The 21,185-nt window shown below is 51.4% G+C and overlaps 3 protein-coding genes across 6 annotated transcripts in view; 1 reads left to right on the top strand and 2 right to left on the bottom strand.

The window, feature by feature from the left end:
- Window positions 1-513: 513 nt before the first annotated feature.
- Window positions 514-6,579, bottom strand: glod4 (glyoxalase domain containing 4). Its single transcript, XM_069184207.1, has 9 exons — window positions 6,248-6,579; window positions 5,765-5,814; window positions 5,493-5,613; window positions 4,367-4,511; window positions 3,865-4,001; window positions 3,240-3,326; window positions 1,647-1,760; window positions 1,264-1,350; window positions 514-1,028 (listed from the first exon to the last, which is right to left on the bottom strand). Exons 1-9 carry the CDS (start codon window positions 6,335-6,337, stop codon window positions 963-965), a joined length of 897 nt encoding a protein of 298 aa, XP_069040308.1. The 5' UTR covers window positions 6,338-6,579; the 3' UTR covers window positions 514-962.
- Window positions 6,580-6,774: 195 nt separating this feature from the next.
- Window positions 6,775-13,888, top strand: mrm3a (mitochondrial rRNA methyltransferase 3a). Its single transcript, XM_069184206.1, has 4 exons — window positions 6,775-7,331; window positions 9,853-10,097; window positions 12,107-12,274; window positions 13,245-13,888. Exons 1-4 carry the CDS (start codon window positions 6,877-6,879, stop codon window positions 13,811-13,813), a joined length of 1,437 nt encoding a protein of 478 aa, XP_069040307.1. The 5' UTR covers window positions 6,775-6,876; the 3' UTR covers window positions 13,814-13,888.
- Window positions 13,889-16,349: 2,461 nt separating this feature from the next.
- nxn (nucleoredoxin) overlaps window positions 16,350-21,185 on the bottom strand; it is a 64,463-nt gene continuing 59,627 nt past the window's right edge. For all 4 annotated transcript variants that reach the window (XM_069184463.1, XM_069184462.1, XM_069184461.1 and 1 more), the window contains one exon: window positions 16,350-16,991. In XM_069184463.1, coding sequence (XP_069040564.1) covers window positions 16,809-16,991 — 183 coding nt within the window. In that variant the 3' untranslated portion in view covers window positions 16,350-16,808. The remainder of the gene's footprint in view (window positions 16,992-21,185) is intronic.

A 21,185-nucleotide genomic window follows, 5' to 3' on the forward strand; every position in this document is an offset into this window, starting at 1 on the left:
AATACAGGTGTGTGTGTGTGTGTGTCAACAACTACTGTAACTGTATACTAAACCCCTCCATCTCTCAATGCAGTACAGTAAAAAGAGACCCCTTTAGTCGGGAATAATCTTTGTTCTCAACACCTGGCAATTGCTCTATGAATTTTTTAAAGGTTGAAACTGGCTACAGCGACCCTCACTTGGCGACCTACTGAAATCTGCAGTATTAGGTGACCCGTTATTCTGGTGAATAAAAGGAACAGCAGGGAACAGTCATGGGCGCCTGACCTCTGTGTCATGTGCTTGGGCAGGCGTTGCCATGGAGAACTACTGTCACAGGAAGTGACTTCGCTGTGTGGTTCCAGCCTAGCCCCTAGTCTGCATGTTTACGTTGCAGTCTGTTGCCACCCACTTCTCACACTGAAAACAAGTTACCTGCCAAGGAGTCCAAAACGATCACAAGAAATGGAGCTGTTAGGAAAACAGGGTCAGACAGACCGTGTGACACTTCTCGCACCAGAATTAAGCAACCAATATTTCCAATCTTTTATTCATCTGGAAGCAAGCAGGTTCTTAAGCGTTACACAGTTTTGTCTTTACAGAAGTTCAACAACGGCCCATGTTATATCGTAATTTCCAACTCCTCACAGGAAGCTAGCTTCTCCACGGGCCAGACTTGGCGGTAAAAGACCGGTCAAGACCAACGTGCGTTTCGGTAACCACCCGCAACGTGTGAACTCAGCAATTCAAGAACCTTTCGCAAAATCTCAGTCCCGATATCTTGAAAAATAAAACGGTGTATTTCGGCAGGTGACAGCTCGTTTCCTTGTTTGGCGACACCCAGAAAAACAAGCGCAAATGACAGCACTGCGTTCCGCTGTGGAAAACGCGGAATGTTCCGGAATGTTCCGGGCCTTTCTCCCATCAGCGCTGCGGTGTCCGGTGGGACAGGCCCGTCCCCGTCATCTGCGCCAATCCCGTCTTCAGGCCGAGGCCTTCTGCTTGTTGTGCCTGGCAAACCATTCCGCGCTTTTGTCGGCTGCCATCGCCTGCAAAGCCAGGAACACACACTGTCCAGCTAGACCACACACTGAGTGTCTCTCGGCACACCAAACTCCCTGGGAATCGGCGCTACAGCCGTCTCCGATCAGCTTGTCCACAGGATCCCACAGGACTGCGGGATCCATCTAGCAAGTCGGGGTAGATGCTAAAACCACAGCCAGTGGTTCCCCCCCCCCCCAACCCGACGCACAGAAACGAATCACTCCGTCGTGAAACACTCACCGCGTCCAGAAGCGAGTTTCCATTGGGATCCATCCTAGAGAGTTCCCGGAATGCTTCATCTCCCACGAAGCAGATCTCGTGGCCATCCTGGAGAATTGAGGGGAAAACTACATGAAAAAGAAGGATCCTTCAACAGGAAAGATAAGGAGCACCCCTTTCTTTTCCAGTTGTATTTGTGGCTGTATAAGGGCCCCATAATTCTCCATAATCCAGAAACCGTCAATTCGTGAGCGAATGATTCCATGTCTTCTAACTTCCGGGCCAGTGCTCACCTCATTTTAAAGGACGTCTGCTTTATTTCCCCCACCGTTAGTATAGGACATCTCCCTCAAAACCTCCCCCCACCCCAGCCCAGAACGTGCCCGGCGTGTCCACTGACTCACTGGATCAGCCAGTATCACCACCTCCACTGTGGCCTTCCCCGGGGTGTCCAGACGGACCAGTGGGGTGAGGATCTTCTGGTTCTCCTTCTTCATCAGCGCTTCGATTTCTGTCAGCTGCAGAGAATGGGGAGACCCCCCCCCCAAAAAAAAATCTCAGCTCATTTAGAACAGGCTCAGAGTGGCTCGAAGGAAACACATGACCTGCCTGCTGTAGCTCTGTGAAGCCGGACACCCTGTAAAGAGCACAGACTTTGAAACCCATTGCATTCCATGGGCGGAGCGGTGGCTCTGTGGCTCAGGATCTGCCCCTGTGGCTGGGAGGTTGCCAGTTCAAATCCCACAGCCGGCAGAGGAATCCTATTCCATTGGGCCCCTGAGCAAGGCCCTTCACCCCAGCTGCTCCAGGGGCGCCGTATAAATGGTTGACCCTGCGCTCTGACCCCAAGCTTCTCTCCCTGTCTGTGTGTCTTATGGAGAGCAAGCTGGGGTGTGCAAGAAGACAAGTCCCTAATGCAAGAAATAGTTTATGGCCAAGAAAGTGATCTTATCTTATTCCGTGCTCCGTTTCTGCTGGTTTGTGCCGTTGAAAGTAGGGTTTGTGCTGCTTTCGTTCCTGAGATATAGCGCCTTATTTATCCAGAAGTGCGACGTCACGCCCCCCCCTCCCCTAGCAGGGCGCAAGAGGACCAAACTGGTCTTGCTTGTTTTATGGGGCATGACGTTACTCGGCCCCCTACGATGACGACAAGAGCCATGTGACTCCCTGCCCAGACAAGAAGCCATTATAGCTCGGGACAGCACAAACGAACGAGACCGGTTTGGTTCGCCTGAGTCTGGTCTCTCTTTTAGACAGTAAAATATCAAACTAGCATAGAACCTCAGAAGCTGGAAGGTCATGATCAACATCCTCCCGTTTAGTAAGAAGACAAGGCTGTCATGTCACCTGATCTGCTAGGGTTACTGATCAACAACTTATTCTGTTGAAAGATGTGCACCTTACTAATCTCCCTAGAGAAATATTTTATTTATTCACTCAATCCCTCTCAAAGCTCTCAGCTTTCAACTCATTTAATTTAATGGGAAACAATCCACAGCTCTCCACCAATGGAAGCAGAAGCAAAACTGACTTCTCTATCAGAGAATGCTGTGATGAATCCTGCTGTCAGCAGGCACAGCTCTGAGCTTCAGAGCAGCAAAGGCTCAGAGGATCTTGGTTCTGGACAGCTGCAGTGCAGAAGAGTTTACAGGCGTCCCAGCTCACAGCACAACTGTCACAGTTCTAGATTTAATCACTGAAGCAAAGTCACTTCCTTAGTTAATTCAGCAATGTTCCATTCCGCTCTTTGGGTGGCAGTTTTCAAACCAAAGGTTCTTGTTTTGCGTCTTTAGAAACTCACTGCCCCAAGGAGATCTTCCCTAAACCTGCTGCTCTGCAGCTCTGCATGAACTGGTCGGCCACTTCTGCTTTAAGGCAGTTCTGCTTTTCCACCTCGTGTCCTACTTATCCTGCAGGGATTAAGTGGGAAAACAGCCACCACAGTGGAAGGCACTGACTCCGTCTCGGAGTGCGCCGCCGCTGGCCTCCGAGGTTACCTGCTCCCGTGGGCAGGAGAAAGCGATTCTCCCGAAGGCTGTGCCATGATCCACCGGGACCCCGATGGCCTGCAGCTCCAGCTTGCACTGCAAACACACACACAGTGTGTGAGAACACGCTGTTTAAGAACACACACTGCACGAGAACACGTGCACACTGTATTACCACACCCTGTACGAGAACACGTGCACACTGTATTACCACACCCTGTACGAGAACACGTGCACACTGTCTAACCGCACACTGCACGAGAGCACGTGCACACTGTCTAACCGCACACTGCACGAGAGCACGTGCACACTGTCTAACCGCACACTGCACGAGAGCACGTGCACACTGTCTAACCTCACACTGCACGAGAGCACGTGCACACTGTCTAACCGCACACTGCACGAGAGCACGTGCACACTGTCTAACTGCACACTGCACGAGAGCACGTGCACACTGTCTAACCGCACCCTGTATGACAACACATGCACACTGTACGTGGTTTTAAAAGCACACATACACACATTTCACAAACGCACTCACTGCGTAAGCAGTTTAATTAACAGAAAGGCACGAGGCGACGTGCATCTGGCACCAGTTCCCCCAGCCCCGGCTCCAAAACTATACTCTGCCCACCTGGGATTCGGCGAAGCCCAGCAACACCGTCCTCTTCTCCTCGTTCCTCTCGAAAACCCTCATCCCCAGCAGCGTGGCCCAGTAGTGTGTGGAGCGCTGCAGGTCAGAAACAGCCAGGCTCACCTTCTGCACCGGATCTTGGAGAGACAAGAGACACCAACTCTTGTTGAGACTCCCCTGCAGCCTGCAGAATAATCAGTGCCTCTTCCTGACCCACTGCCCTGCTCTTTCTACCCACAGAAATCTCAGCGACACCCCTGCCTACTTCTTTTCACTTTGCACCAGAGTTACAGGAATCTGAAGCAGGCAGCAAGGGAAGATTTATGTCCTGTAACTGCACAGCACCCTGCACATGGAATTATTTCAGAGGAAGCTGCTACCCCACAGAACTGCAGGAGGAAACCTGTCACTTCATCCACTCAGTTCTGGTTTTTCTGAGCCCAGGTGTAGAGACTCTCTTCTTGAACGTACGACCCCACCCGCGTCCCTGCCGGGCACTCACCCATCTCCGGCTGGGCCTTGTCCAGCAGGTAGAAGCGGTATCCCCCAGGGGCCTCAGTGAAGAAGGTGCCCTCTTCAACCTCGGTCAGGGGCCAGCCCAGCCGCCTGGCATTGCTGACCGCCTGACTGGACCACACGGTCAGGCCCTGGCAGGACATCACACCTTAAAGCAATGACTCTCCACAAGGACCACTGTTCACATAAACCAAACCCACAATCCCTCAAGCTTTTGAAAGCATGGCCCTGTTTGAAGCAAACGTTAGACCAACTCGCCAATCAAATTCTAAGCTCAACACACGCGTTTTCTAGTGGATAAGTCGAGAACTGCACTTGGAACTCAGGATGGACAGGTAGGGAAATGATCTATTTAATTTGGGCCTCAACTGGTAACTATCACCCTGCGACTCACAACTGGCAGCCCAGTGAAGCTCAGCAGGTGTGAGTACCTGGATGGGAGACCTCCTGGGAAAAACTAAGATTTCTGCTGGAAGAGGAGTTAGTGGGGCCAGCAGGGGGCGCTCACCCTGCGGTCTGTGTGGGTCCTGATGCCCCAGTATAGTGATGGGGGACACTATACTGTTAAAAGGCGCCGTCCCTCAGATGAGACGTAAAACCAAGGTCCTGACTCTCTGTGGTCATTAAAAACCCCAGGGCGTTTCTCGAAAAGAGTAGGGGTGTAACGTCCGGCGTCCTGGCCAAATTTCCCATTGGCCTTTACCCATCATGACCTCCTAATAACCCCCATCTCTGAACTGGCTTCATCACTCTGCTCTCCTCCCCACTGAGAGCTGGTGTGTGGGGAGAGTACTGGTGCATCATCCAGGTGGGGCTGCACACTGGTGGTGGTGGAGGGGATCCCCATTATCTGTAAAGCGCTTGGAGTGGAGATAAAGAGGTAGATAAGATCTGAAGTTAGAGCACTAACTTCACCCTTACGTTGACCTGCTCTGGCCTTACAGCTGCACCCGAGTCGCTGAATTGCCCATCAGGCCTTTGCACAGGGCAAGCAGAATGGGCAAGCACAGGCCTGGAGGACATGCGGTCACGTGTCGTCTCAGCGGACTCTCGGGTCAAGCTAAAGGAAAGAGGAAGTCCAGGAGGGGGCCGATCCGATCCGATCCGCTCACCAGGAAGTCGTTGCCCAGGCGGTACTCGCCCACGCCGTAGTTGTACGTCAGCTCGGCCACGAAGTGCTCGTCCTCGGGGCCGAAGCCCACCATGCTCTTACTCCACTTCCCATCGTACGGGCTGACGGGAGACACGGGAGACAAGGGAGACGCGTTATACAGACGCGCCGTCCGCCAGGAGGGACCTGCGCCAAGAGCCAAGCTCGGCACGCACACCTGCCAGCAGGGGGCGCCGCTCTGCCCACAGGAGCGCCTGCACGCCTCACACTCACCCGTTACAGGTCGCCTTGCAGCCCTCCTCAAACTCTTCGTGCCGCAGAACCTGCAGTCCAGCCGGGAGGAGATACTGGTTAGACTGGGGGCCGGGCTGGGGCTGTCAATGTGTCTCCGGCGCCCGCCAGCCCAGTGGCTGTTACTGTTACTGTACAACATGGCAACGCTGCGATTCTAGAAGATTTTAAATACCGCAATGTGTTCATTAAACAACACTGTGTTCTGCTTTCTGACCTGCAGATTATCTCAGTACTAATGTCTTACTTAAGCACTGTAAGATCCTATACGTAAAATTAGTTTCAGCACTGCTTAAAGTTTAAGCAATAGAGATCACCGTCTCGGACTTTAAGTAAAGTAACTTTGCCCGTAGATTCCCAGATAAGAGCTGCTATTCACTGTGTTATGCAATACAAAATCATTGTTTGCTTGGGTAATCATACGCAGTTTCAATTTCAGGACTTTGTGGAGGAGACTTTCCTTACTTTCATGCCAAGCACCTCCCGATAGAAGGTGGCGGTCTTCTGCCTGTCGCCGACTTTAAAGACAAAATGCAGAGCGCGTCTGAGAGTCATGATGACAGCCGACAGTGCGATCTTCTCGCTCGCCCAGCTCTGACTCGGCGATAGATTAACACCGCCTTGTCACCTGACGCGTCGGGAAACAAGCTAATTCCCTTCCTCAATTAAACCCCCGATTTTATTAAGGTATAACACGAGATCACGCCCTTTATAATCTCTGGTATCGCTACCCCCTGTGCGGAATTGCTTTGTAGAGCTAAACTGTTTTTATTTGCAAAATCACTGGATAATTCTTTAGTCACCCAGTAGTCTCCAGTGCAGCGTCGTTTATGAATATACTGCTAAAAAAATGTCGCTGTCTGAATTTGCTGAGACTCAACAGATTCTCGATGATTCGTGGAGCATCTGCGCACCCTAACTCCTACAAAGCCGGAGGGGTAATTTTTTTCTACCCGTATTGCTGTTGTAGATCGCTCTTATTCGTCGTAAGGGAGCACTCCCCTCCCATGCCCCGCCCTTACGTCAGGAATGTGGGTAGAAAATAGAATGACCCACACCGGATGTGAAGTCATCAGTTATCGGCGAAAAAAAATATGGCTGCGTTCTTGAAGCGTGCGAGTCGTGGTCTTTTTAACCTAGAGTCAAATATCTTTCTGACAGTGCAAGAAAACCAATGCATTGTTGCGAAGAGATACGTCAGGGCTCTGAGACGGAAACCAGTTAGGGTGTTGTATCCAGAAAATGAGTCCGATGATCCGTCGAAGTCAAATTCGTTTGACAAAACGGGTATCCGAGCGCAGCCAGCCACCAGTACCCCCAGGAAGAGCGCAGAGAAGGGTCATAATATGCCAAAATCCGAGGTCGAGGGCAGATCCATTCCAGAGTACTGGCAAAAAAATAAAAAAGAAGCGATAGGCTCCGCAGGCAAGCGACCGCCTTTGGCTGAATCGGTTAAAAAGAGCGGAGCTTCTGTCCCCGTCTCCGATCCCCACGACGAGCTACATGGGCTCCGCTATGAAAAGGCTTTTCCCGGAGACAAGAGACTGGCGTGAGTTCCCTCTTTCTGTGTCCGTCTGCGGTCACCCTGCGCTTGATTCGCGAGCCCCCTCTTATTCCGTCGCAGTGCAGTACAATGACGTGAATAAGACGCCCATCTCATAGTGATGCGGTCGGCTTTTTTAGATCCGCGACCTACGGGCACTTGTTCGGGTTGCTTTCTTAAGTGGGCCAGCAGATATCAAGTATGTTCGGCAAGCTTGCTCAGTATAGGCCTTCTGTGGGAAATCTGCATGGTCTCTCCTACTCAGGTCCAGAGACATGCTGTCCAGGTTAATTGGTGTCTCTACACCCGGGACGTGAGATGCGTGTCCATCCCAGGATGAATTTATCCTTGTGCTCTGTGCCGCCAGGATGGGCTTTGCCTCAGTGATCCCAGTTTCTGGTCCAAATTTTAAAGAAACGAACACAATCTCTGAAAAGGTCGATGAGGATTTGTGGTTGCCGTGGCAGCACAGTGGTCAGCATTGCTGCCTTGCAGTGCGGGGGCCCTGGGTTCAGTAACGGGCCGGGGGAGCTGTGCGTGTGGAGTTTGCATGTTCTTCCCGTGTTTGTGTGGGTTTCCTCCCACACAGTCCAGAGACATACTGGTGGGTTAATTGGCTTCTGGGAAAACAAGCCCAGGTGTGTGTGTGTGTGTCCTGTGATGGGGTGGAATCCTGTCCAGGCTGTATCCTGCCCTACACCTGCCCCTTGCTGGGATAGGCTCCAGCTGCCCTCCAGCCTTGGACTGGAAAAAACGGATAGAAAATGAATGGATCAACCACTGTTGTTCAGATCTCCCTTCGGCCTCAGTTGTCAGCTGACTGGACTTAAGCAGAAGAATCACTTGGACTTAAGCTGGGTTCCCTGAAACGTCCCTGCAATTAGCTGCACTTAATGATCATGTGTGGGGTGAGGAAGTGAGACCCCCCTCTGTGACGTGCTTTGGGATGGAAGGTGCCTTATAAATCCAAGGAATGCTTAAAATAATGTTTTAATGTTTTAATGTTAATGTAAATGTTTAATGTTTAATGTAAATACCAGGATATACAGCTGATTCTTTTATCCAAACCATTTATCTAGCTGTGCATTCTTACTGCTGTATCTCACGTGAGATTTGAACCCTCTACCTTCCACTTACAAGTCCAGACCCTTGACCACTGCCCCACGCTGCTGTCCTGGTATTTTATTCCCCATTCAGTTCAGTTTATTTTGTCATGTGCACAAGTGCAATGAAACGCGTATTTGCATGTGGGCTCCCATACAAAGACATTAAAGGAATCACCAGAAACATCAACACAGAGCAGCAGGAGCAGCAACAACAACAAATTAAATAACATACAACGTAAAAAACCCCATCAGTGTGAGCCAGTGGTAGGGGTAGAGTTCAGTAGTCTGACAGCTTGTGATAAGAAACTGTCTGAATCTGGAAGTCTGTTCCTTTATGCTCCTTACCAGAGGGAAGGGGGGAGAAAAGTGAGAAACCAGGGTGAGTGGTATCCTTAACCATACTTCCAGCCTTCCTGAGACAGTGAGCAGTAACAATGTCCACCATAGCGGGGAGCTGTTCTCCAGTAATAGTAGTAGAGGAGTTTATTGCCGTATGTAGATGTACATTGGAGTTCTTATTCGCGCTGATCTCTGGGGACAACACCGCAACGTAGACAGTACATTACAAATGTAATAAATCATAATGATAATTGTGTAGTAGTAAAAAAAAACCATGCAAGAAGTGCAGAGTGCATTAATAATGATAATAATTGCTTACACTTATATAGCGTAACTTAAATATTATTAATATTAATAATTCTTTACACTTACATAGCCCTTTTCTGGATACTCCACTCAAAGTGCTTTACAGGTAATGGGGATCCCCTCCACCCCCACCAGTGTGCAGCCCCACCTGGATGATGCACCAGTCCTCTCCCCACACACCAGCTCTCAGTGAGGAGGAGAGCAGTGATGAAGCCAGTTCAGAGATGGGGGTTATTAGGAGGCCATGATTGGTAAAGGCCAGGGGGAAATTTGGCCAGGACACCAGGGTAACACCCCTACTCTTTTCAGAAACACCCTGGGATTTTTAATGACCACAGAGAGTCAGGACCTCAGTTTTACGTCTCATCCGAAGGACGGCGCCTGTTTACAGTATAGTGTCCCCATCACTATACTGGGGCATTAGGACCCACATGCACTGCAGGGTGAGCGCCCCCTGCTGGCCCCACTAACACCTCTTCCAGCAGCAGCCTTAGTTTTTCCCAGGAGGTCTCCCCTCCAGGTACTGACCAGGCTCACACCTGCTGAGCTCCAGTGGGGCTGCCAGTGGTGAGCTGCAGGGTGATATGGCTGCTGGCGTATGAAATCCGAGAGATGGCCGTGAGCTGTTGAGGATGCTCACTGCAGAGGGATAGAAGCTGTTCTTGAGTCTAGTGGTCCAGCTTTCACAGTGCGGTCCCGCCTGCCCCAGGGGAGGGGGGAGACGGGCTTGTGGCCGGGATGCTTGGGCCCTGACCTCCGCCCCCGCGTCTCCGCAGGAAGGTGGCGAGCGCGGCGCGCTCCCGGAAGTTCCGCGAGCAGCAGCGGAAGGTGCTGCTGGAGGGCCGGCGGCTGATCCGCGACGCGCTGGCGGCGGGCGCGCGCCCGCAGGCGCTGTTCTTCAGCTCCGCCGAGCGGCTTCGGGAGCTGCCGGCGGACAAGCTGCGGCGCGCCAGCCTCATCAAGGTCAGGTTCGAGGACGTCAAGCTCTGGTCGGGCCTGGTGGCGCCGCAGGGGGTCATAGGTGAGCCTGTTCGCCGCGGTCGCCGCTCGTTGATTGCAGGGGCGGGTGCGACCGGATTGGCAGGTGCTGCTGCGCGCCACTTCTGTTGATTCAGGTGAGCCCAGAGTCTGAAACCAGGCTCCCTCAGGAATGCTTCACCACCGGAGAAATGGGTAGGATGTGGTGATCAAGCGTGATTTCCCTTGTTTTTTTCCAAAGGCTAAACTTTAGATTTTGAGTGATTTCAAAGATATTCACTTTTGGATCATCCCTATTCCACCTCTCCATCCCTCTTCCACTTCTCCATCCCTAATCTATCTCTCCATCCCTAATCTACCTCCATCCTTAATCCATCAATCCATCCCTCTTCCATCTCTCCATCCCTAATCTACCTCCATCCTTAATCCATCAATCCATCCCTCTTCCATCTCTCCATCCCTAATCTACCTCCATCCTTAATCCATCAATCCATCCCTCTTCCATCTCTCCATCCCTAATCTACCTCCATCCTTAATCCATCAATCCATCCCTCTTCCATCTCTCCATCCCCAGTCTACCTCCATCCCTCTTCCATCTCTCCATCCTTAATCCATCAATCCATCCCTCTTCCATCTCTCCATCCCTATCCACCTCCATCCTTAATCCATCAATCCATCCCTCTTCCATCTCTCCATCCCTAATCCACCTCCATCCTTAATCCATCAATCCATCCCTCTTCCATCTCTCCATCCCGTCTACCTCCATCCCTCTTCCATCTCTCCATCCTTAATCCATCAATCCATCCCTCTTCCATCTCCCCATCCCTAATCTACCTCCATCCTTAATCCATCAATCCATCCCTCTTCCATCTCTCCATCCCCAGTCTACCTCCATCCCTCTTCCATCTCTCCATCCTTAATCCATCAATCCATCTCTCCATCCCTAATCCACCTCCATCCTTAATCCATCAATCCATCCCTCTTCCATCTCTCCATCCCGTCTACCTCCATCCCTCTTCCATCTCTCCATCCTTAATCCATCAATCCATCCCTCTTCCATCTCCCCATCCCTAATCTACCTCCATCCTTAATCCATCAATCCATCCCTCTTCCATCTCTCCATCCCCAGTCTACCTCCATCCCTCTTCCATCTCTCCATCCTTAATCCATCAATCCATCTCTCCATCCCTAATCCACCTCCATCCTTAATCCATCAATCCATCCCTCTTCCATCTCTCCATCCCCAGTCTACCTCCATCCCTCTTCCATCTCTCCATCCTTAATCCATCAATCCATCCCTCTTCCATCTCTCCATCCCTAATCCACCTCCATCCTTAATCCATCAATCCATCCCTCTTCCATCTCTCCATCCCTAATCTACCTCCATCCTTAATCCATCAATCCATCCCTCTTCCATCTCTCCATCCCTCTTCCATCTCTCCATCCTTAATTCATCAATCCATCCCTCTTCCATCTCCCCATCCCTAATCTACCTCCATCCTTAATCCATCAATCCATCCCTCTTCCATCTCTCCATCCCCAGTCTACCTCCATCCCTCTTCCATCTCTCCATCCTTAATCCATCAATCCATCTCTCCATCCCTAATCCACCTCCATCCTTAATCCATCAATCCATCCCTCTTCCATCTCTCCATCCCCAGTCTACCTCCATCCCTCTTCCATCTCTCCATCCTTAATCCATCAATCCATCCCTCTTCCATCTCTCCATCCCTAATCTACCTCCATCCTTAATCCATCAATCCACCCCTCTTCCATCTCTCCATCCCCAGTCTACCTCCATCCCTCTTCCATCTCTCCTTCCCTAATCCACCCCTAATTTACCTCCATCCCCAATCCACCCCTCCATCCCTTTCCCTCAACCCTAATCCACCCCTCTCCCTCTCCCAGCCGGTCTCAGTCTGCCCCCGTTACCCCCCTCTAGACCAGCAGCTCCGCCCGCTGTCCCGATGGGCCGCGGGCCGCGGCGGCGCCTCGGAGCGGGAGGCGCCGGGAGCTGACGGCCGCGTCGTCTTGTCGTCTCGCCCCCCGCAGCCATCTTCTCCCAGCCCGAGCCCTCGCAGCTGGCCTTCCCGCCGGAGCAGCGGGAGCACGCCCTGCCCCTCTCCCTCGTCTGCGACAACATCCGCGACCCGGGCAACCTGGGCACCATCCTGCGCAGCGCCGCCGCCGCCGGCTGCCAGCGGGTGCTGCTGACCCGGGGTGAGACTGCGCAGCGGGGGCAGACGCAGGGGGGGTGGATGCAGGAAAGGGCAGCAGCTCACGGAAATCGAGCCCTGGCGGGGGGATGAATATACCACAGTCGATACACCAGGGCTACGTGCGGGATGCTTCTACAGTTAACTGGCCTCCTCCAGCAGTTCCCAAATACTGAGCACCACACAGCACTGAGAATCGCTGCACTGAGTGCACACTAGAGGGCGCTACATCACTCTGTGTGCTTGTTTATGAACTGGTGATGTGTTGCACAGTGCTCATACAGTCCTTTATAATAATAATATAATGTTGCTTTATTAGCCCTATACAATTTCTTGCATTAGGAATTCGTCTTTAGCATACCCCAGCTTGCTCTCCATGAGACAGGGAGAGAAGCTGGGGGTCAGAGCGCAGGGTCAGCTATTTATACAGCGCCCCTGGAGGAGTTGGGGTGCAGGGCCTTGCTCAGGGGCCCAACAGAGTAGGATTCCTCTGCCGGCTGCGGGATTTGAACCGGCAACCTTCCAGCCACAGGCGCAGATCTTGAGCCACAGAGCCACCTGCAGCCCCTGGCACTGTCCGGATGTGGCCCATATTCCATTGCTTAGCCCAGCAGCTTCCATTCCTGTTCCTGGTTTTCCTTCCAGCCAAGCTTAATTACAACATCTGAATGGAATTATGGTGCTCAATAGGAACCTTTGCTGTTTTTCTATACTCAAAGGTTTGGGCTTTTTGACGGGGAGGAAACGCAATAGTTTAAAGTCAAGTTCTGGTTGTTTGAGAGCTGAAAACAGTCAAACAGTTCCCCACAATCCTGTTAGATCAATGAAGCGTTCACCAGCGTAAGGGAACAGAAGCCAGTAGGCATGTGGGCGTCCAGGACTGGGGGGCTGTAACCACGCTGGGGCTTCTGCCCCGGGGGGATTTTATACTGGGGCCCTGGGGGTCTCATCGCTGTCCCCCTCTCACCCCGCAGGCTGCGTGGACGTCTGGGAGCCGAAGGTGCTGCGAGCCGCCATGGGCGCCCACTTCCGCCTCCCCATCATTCCCGGCCTGCCCTGGAGCGAGATTCCCCGCTTCCTGGAGGAGACCGTGACCGTGCACCTGGCTGACAACTGCAGCCCTGCTGGGGAGACCCCTGGAGAGGGGGTGCCCTCCACGGCACCCCGCAAAGCAGAAGGCGGACCCGGCCCGAGGAATTCCCATTCCAGGGAGACCCCCGCCGATTCCGACTCGGATTCCGACTCCGAGGAGGAGGAAGAGGCCCAGCTGTCGCTCCCGGTGGTGGAGGCCCAGCTGTATCACGAGGACTGGGCCCGGAGCCACACCGCTGTCGTGATTGGCGGAGAGACTCACGGACTCAGCCTGGAGGCGCTGCTATTGGCCCAGAGGACGAGAGGGCGGAGGCTGGCGATTCCCATGGTTCCCGGCGTGGACAGTCTGAACTCCGCGATGGCGGCCAGTATCCTGCTGTTTGAAGCCAAGAGACAGCTGAGTCTGCGGGGCAAGCACAGCAGCGCCGAGGCCAGGGCAGCAGGACACTGACCGCCCCTCCGTGCTCCGGTGTCTCCTTGGTCATTTAACAGTTAATACACTATTAAATATTTCTTTTTCAAAGCAGCACGTTACTCCTCTTTTTTTACGACAGGAGGTGACAGTTACTTGCTGGTTTGCAAGGATCCATGTGTTTAAAGTTAAACTTCCTTTGTGCCCGTTTTAGTGATGGTAGGAACAAACCACATCCGAGATCTCGGTGCATACCACTGCGTTTAACATCCGTTTCCCAAGAAGCCCAGTATCCCTCCCTGGGGGAGCAACAGCTTCTTCTCTGAACACGTACTCAGCGGTTCCCGGCCTTCGGCTCACCAGCGTCATTTCCAGTCGGAGCGACTCTTGAGCTCATTAGTCCTCCTTCCTCCAGGCAGAGTCGTCTTCCGGGGGAACTTGAATGCCACGTGGGTGCCAGGGTTTAAGGGGCACCAGAGCCGGGCCGCAGGATCGTCTGCCCCTCGCTGCAGTAGTACCCAGGGCCATCCAGGTCTCGAGTTTCCAGCCTTGAGCCCGGAAATCCGCTGTTCTTCTTTGGCACCCCGCCTTTAATACACCCGTGGGCGCCTCTTGGCACGGCTGGGCTCTCTCTCTCTCTCTCGCTGCTGGGCCGAGCCGCAGCCTGGGTGCGGGTAGCAGCAGCAGCAGCTACAGGAGGTTAAAAGTCCACATGGGCCCGCTTCACAAACCACATGGGAAAGCCCAAGAAAGAAGAAGGAAACCCACAGAACTGACACGATGGCGTGTTCCAGCAACAGGACATTCCATTCTTGTCCGCTCGCCCTTCCCACGTCCCCCAGCCTCCTCCTCCGCGCGGTGCTGGCAGGGCACCCCGGAGTCTGGGACACCCCAGCACGGCCCGGGGTCACCAGGCTGCCAGGCAGGAACCATGCGGCTTGTTTCAGAGAAGGGAGGGGGACCAGCAGCTGCCCCTGTGTGCGTGTCTCTTAACTAGAAAGAATTGCTGAGGGGGGCGATTACAGTTACTGCTGTTACTCTGGGGAAGGGCTGGCTCTTGCTCCCGAAACTGAAAGGGCATTCTGCACTCTGGTTATTTCCACGAGGTGCTAAATTCCTTCAGATTTTGGCTGCTGAATGGAATGGAAGGACAGTCTTCCAGTAGGAATCGGGCCTGTTGTGCCAACTCGCCTGCTGGGCACTGGGATGATTATTTACTAATCATGGGGGCGGAGCAGTGGCACTATGGCCTGTGGCTGGGAGGTTGCCAGTTCAAATCCCGTGGCAGGCAGAGGAATGCCACTCCGTTGGGCCCCTGAGCAAGGTCCTTAACCCCAGCTGCTCCTGTGGCTGACCCCAAGCTTCTCTCCCTGGCTGTGTGTCTCATGGAGAGCAAGCTGGGGTCTGCGAAAAGACAAATTCCTAATGCAAGAAATTGCTTATGGCCAAGAAAGTGATCTTATCTTACTATTTTGATGCACAGAGCTTTAGTCCTATTGGCAGGCTGCTTACGGGGCAAGGCTTAAAAACTTGGTCTCCTAGTGGTTCATAAAGGAGGCAAAGGAGATGACATGCTTAGTTTCCATGCAGTTAACACCGACCCGGTAGGGTACTGACCCACCACAGTCCGATGATTCAATCCGATACCAATCGCTAATTCACACTGGGGTTGGGGGGTTAAGAAACTGCTTCCAGGAGCTCAGTCACCAGTATTGACACGAGACCTGGAGGAGGAAGATCCACTATTAACCCTTTCATTGCCCGGCCCTAGGCTCCGCCAACAACTCGATCAAGCAAAATCCCTCTGGGAAAATAAGCCGGAATAGCCACCGCCACCTCAAACGAGACTGTCTCCTCAATCCAGCCTGGGCGAGTCGGACCTGGAAGTGCTACAGCTTTTGACAGCACAGCTGCTCAGGGATGTATGCACTGTACAACGCATCCACCTTGCGTCTGGGCAGAGGCAACACCGACAGTGACCTGTTTCTGGACTGAACGCATCTACACATCTACTGCTACATCTGTTCTCTTTCTTTTTCTTTTTCCCGTTTACAACCGTTTTTTGTGCAATATATGCCAGGGACCTGTGCAATACATTTATATCTATATTTACATTCATATGTGTGATACGATTTTTCTGTGTACTGTTCTGTTCTAGTTTGGTCTTTGTGTGTCCGGCTGTGAGTAACTCTTGTATTGTATGTATTGTACTATCATATAATTCGTTACACTGGGGCTGTGTTGTCTGTGTTAAGCTGCTGTTGCACTGCAATTTCCCTCACGGGATCAATAAAGTATCTATCTATGCAGTTCTGCATACCAGGAAGATAAGGGAGACAGCCTCAAGCAGAAAATCCCCCCTTTCCCAGCAAACTTTCATCTGCAAAAAGGATGTTATTTACAGCACAGCATGACAAAAATACACTACAGTTCTCTTTTTTCAAGGGCTTGTTACTTCTAGTGCTCTTCCTCTGCTGGGAGGATTGTTTCACGGATAAGAGACAACACTCAACATCAGAGCAACTTAGGCACACGTTTCAAGGCTCCAGCACAGCATCTGCTTCCGAAATACAGCTCATTTATTGAATACTTTTTATTTTTTTTCAGTTTTACTTAATATCTTTTGGCAAGTTAGATCGTTTTGAAAAAGGAAAAAAAAAAGGCGTGTTCTGGGTAAAATGAAAAGGTTTAAAAAAACGAAAGAAAAATAAAAACAGAAGAACACCAGTCCGTTCTGGAGGGGAGTTATTTTTTTCTTGCAGTAAATGCTGAAATAATCCTTACAATAGCAACAGCAAAAAAAGAAAAAAAATGCTTGCACTTCAGGATTCGGAACACAAGGGGGCGCTGTAGTCAATGAAAGGCACCACAGGAGATGGAGAAGAGGACCTCAGGATGGAAGTTAATAGAAAATGTGTAAAACATCAGTTAAAAGCGAGGCTCTGCTCTAACAGTCTGGCAGTGTGTGTGTGTGGGAGGGGGTGCTGTGTACAGGTAAAGGGAAGAGTGGGGGTACAGTCCGGTTCTGTCCACGCTAGATGGGCTCGGGTTTGAGCTTCTCGGCCAGGAAGTCCCCCACAAACTGCTCCACCACGGCGGGCGTGATCTCCTCCACGTCGCGGACGTACTTGGCGCGGGCGGACATGTCGAGGATGGTGAGCAGGGGCGCCGCCTCTGGCAGGTTGGTGTAATCGCGCAGGGAGTCGCTCATGTCGTCCTGCGCACAGAGACAGACGGACACAGGAGAGGCCGGGTGAGGTCGCAGTGTGTTCAAGCGCCACACAGCCCTGACCCTCTCAGCGGGCTTCAGCGAGTAAAGAAGTGAAGTTCAGGAAGATCCCGTCAGACTGAAGTGTTGGAAAAGTGTTGGAACCTCACTGGGGTATCTAAATCTACTTTGAGCAAACTGCTGTATGTCCAAAATTCGGCAGCCAGAATCCTGACCAGGTCCAGTGCAAGTGATCACATTACTCCTATCCTGGAGTCCTTGCACTGGCTTCCTGTCAGATTCCGTGTGGACTTCAAAATCCTCATGCTCACCTACAAGGCTCTGCGAGGCTTGGCACCTCAGTACCTGTCTGAACTATTATCGCCCTACTCCCCACCTCACAACCTTCACTCTTCCAACTCTGGTCTCCTTGCTGTCCCCCAAGCCCGTCTACACTCTATGGGTGACAGGGCCTTCTCTTGTTATGCCCCCCAGCTCTGGAACTCTTTGCCCAAGGATATCAGAGAGTCACCTTCTCTAAACTCCTTCAAATCCAGACTCAAAACCCTCTTCTTTAGAAAAGCCTTTACTGAACTGGTTCCATTCTTCACCCCTCTGCTCTTCACAGTACCACCATCCACGGGCTCCCCAGTATATTGTAATTGTGTTTTATCTTGTGTATTCTATTTATTTATTGTTGTCATTCTGTAAAGCTCTTTGAGAAGCCACCTTTAAAGGCGCTATATAAAATAAAGTTTATTATTATTATTATAAAAGACCAAGCTGCCTTCCTCCGACTTACAGAGGCTTTAATCCCCAGTTCCTCTAGGGATTCTTCTTAAAATAAGGGCTACACGCTTTTCTTATGAAACAAAGAATTAAAAAACAGCTGGATGAGCAATACAACACGAGCCTGTTATTAAAGCAGCTCGAACTCCGCACCTCCTTGGGAAGCACAGGATCCCACTTGATGAAATCGCAGAATGAATTCCGCAAGCATACAGGGGCCACAACACTGTGAGCTCCGGGGTTTGGGCAGCAGGCCTACAGTACTCAATGAAGCCCGGCCCGGGCAAAAACTGTAACAGCCAACTGCTTCACTCACAACACCCCGTCAACCAGCTGCCCCACTGGCACCATTCTGAAACGGACCACTGTACCACACCGTACTGTGGCACAGCTGGCAGCAGAAGCGTGCAGAATTCAAGCAGGGCGCACAAAACACACTGACACCGCAGGGGAGGCCGGGAAACAGGCAGAAGCCCTCAATCTGTGCGGAGTGGGATGGAGCAAGGGCAGTGATCCGGGCGGGAGAGGCTGGGTGTGTACGGAGCTCACTTCCTGTGCTTTGTGTTCTGGGCTGGTTTCACTGCGGACCCCCGGGGCCTGTCTTAACCCTTCACCGCCCCAGCCAGGCCCTGCGCTCAGGAAGGAGGAGGACAACAGCAGCCGCGGCTCTCTCGTGCTTCCTGCATCGCTGAAGCCCCTCGCACACATCACGGACTACACCGGCCTTCATCACCTGTCTACTGTCAGAGCCCGCTTCGCCCTACAGGGGTCTGAGCCTAACCAGGCAAACACAGGGGCCAGCCGGCCAGCCCACTGCAGAGAGCACTCGTCTGCACGCACGCACGCACAGGGAGTACACACCTACATGCACGGACAATGCAGAGACACAAATTAACCTAGTCAGCCTGTCTGTGGACGGTAGGAGGACACCCCACTTCTACACAGTCCAGCTACACTCACACAAGCCCCAGTCCAGCTCCTCATCTTATACAGTTGTGAGAAAGTTTGTGAATTATCTGGATTTCTCCATGAATAATTGTATGCTAATTGACTCCAATTAGCCTCTTTTCAAGATGTCATTATCCTTGAAGTTCACATACTTTTTCCATCAATGACCTTGATTGTTTAAACCATTTGTTCAATAAAGATATGGCAATGTAAAATGTCGTGTGTGTTGTTTGTTAAATAAGTGTCTTTATTTATGACTTAGATCAAGATCAAATCAAATTTTAGGAGCCATTCATACAGAAATCCATACAATTTCCAAGGGTTCACAAACAAAAAAAGGGTTTTTCTCAAAACTGTATACTCATTCCTCAAACCATTAATAACATGTTTATTTTTCAGGAAAGCTTCAGTGAAAAGCCATTTTTAATGACTGTGAAAGTAGCTAGGTAATATTCTGCAGCTCTAGTGGACCTGTAGGAGAGAAAATTCAGGTCCCAGTTGAATAGTGCCAATCAGTGCCCCAGTATGGTGACAAGGGACACTGCTGTTGGAGGTCTTGTCCTTCAATTACATTAGACACATTAAACTGGGATCCTGTAATTAAAGATCTCATGGCACTGCTCTCTAGAGTAGTCCTGGAACAATCCTCCCTCCCTCAATTTTCCTTTGAATTCAATTGTTCTTCAGTGCTGCATAAACTGGGTCCCTTCCTATACGTCAGGAACTTAGGGGTCCTTTGGGATGCAGAGTTACATAAATCCAAGGAATTCATAATAATGTGTAAAGGAATTGTACACTTTCAAAATCTGCCAGCAGGTGGCACTGTTGCAACACCACCGAGGCATTAACCCCTTCATTTCCAGGATGGCCTTGATTAACATCGTCTGCTTTTATATGGAATTCTCCTCCAGCCCTGCTACCTAAATGGATTAATCTGTGCAATCAGACTTCTTTCTCTCCCAGCTGTTCAGCTGCTTTGTTACCTAAAAAGGACAAACCATTATAGCTAGGCATGCTATTTGCTGTTCTCCATCTGTGCGTGAGTCAGGAAAAAAAAAACGGAGTTCACAGCAGCCACTGCCGGCCGGCCGTGTGCAGAGTGGGTACAATCAGGAATCGCAATCGATCAGCAGTATCTGCTTGAGCTGCTGCTCTGCCCATCTTGCAGATACTTCCAGGGGTTGATCTATTGTATTTCTGGGATGCATGCGGTGTTCTCCGAGGGATGTGATGCACGTTTCCCATGTACAGGTCAGTAACCCAGTGTTCAGCTGCTATGTGAAATTTTACAAGGGAGACAAAATGCAATCTTGGCAAAACCTTTAGATTAACGCACAACAGAAGCACAAAAGTCTTAAAAGGAGGCCTTCTCTCTTTCTGGGTTTCACGGTCTCCTAAAATAATACGATCTTCCAAGAATATTGCCAATATTTCATTATTAAATTACCTGGCCAAAACGAACCCCAGGAGGGGGTTTATTATGACAAGGGAAAAACAGTGCAATCAGTGCTTGGACGGTTTCCAGAGATCAGAGCAGATTTTAATCTTGCAGCTGTCTGTTTGGCACCAGGCATCACCTTTGGGTAGCAACTAACCTTGTGTAAACTATTCTTTTGGAACCGCAACCAGTCTTGCTCACTGTGTACAAAGCCCAAGATGGCAAACGGCAGCCAAGTCAAAATCGAGATAAGAGAGCTTGTTTGGGAGATCGCCGAGGCTGTACAATGTCACGTTTATTCAAGCCGCGGTGCCACTGTAGCATTCCATCGGCACTGCCATCAGATAAGCCCTGCAGGACGCGAGCTCGTACTGGCCAGCAGGGGGAGCAGGGCTCTGCTGGCTGGGGCGATGCGGAACGTTCTGATGTTGTGACATTTGGCGGGGCTGTACAACCGGCACTTTACAAATGAGGTCACCGCTCGGCAATGCACGGTGTACGTAGACACACAATGAGGCTGATTGAGAGTCAGCGCCGGGGTTGATCTGCGTTATCTTTTGAGAATCATCTAACTCAAACGAAGAGGGACGCGTGTATGAAGTTACACAGCTCCCACGCGCCTGGGCTCTGGGCTACTGGCCAGCCAGTCGAGGGCGGTCTGGCCTGAAGGGGGCGCTGCACCGAGGTCCCTGCGGGCAACAGCTGCGTCTGGACACTGCAGTCAGGCTTTGGAATTCCAGGGTGAAGGATCAAGTGCTCCCGTTCGGTTCTGAAGAGGTCTCAGTTCGGTGCTCCTCAAGCAGAAATCCGCACCGGCCCAGCTTTGAATGGCCACTGGATCAACCAGGCAATGAATCTGCGGGCGTTTGCCAGGCTGCTGTTCACGAAAGAGGAACTGCAATGCTGTTTTCAAAGCTCAGGGTTAGAAAGAATCGCCATTGATGAGTGCATTTCATGCCACAGAAGTAAAATGTACACAGTAACTTGTAAAACCTCCAATTTGCAGCACGCAATCTCGAGGTTTCCAC

The sequence above is a fragment of the Lepisosteus oculatus genome, chromosome 26 (genome assembly GCF_040954835.1).
Source record: "Lepisosteus oculatus isolate fLepOcu1 chromosome 26, fLepOcu1.hap2, whole genome shotgun sequence".
In the NCBI taxonomy this organism is placed as follows: Eukaryota; Metazoa; Chordata; class Actinopteri; order Semionotiformes; family Lepisosteidae; genus Lepisosteus; species Lepisosteus oculatus.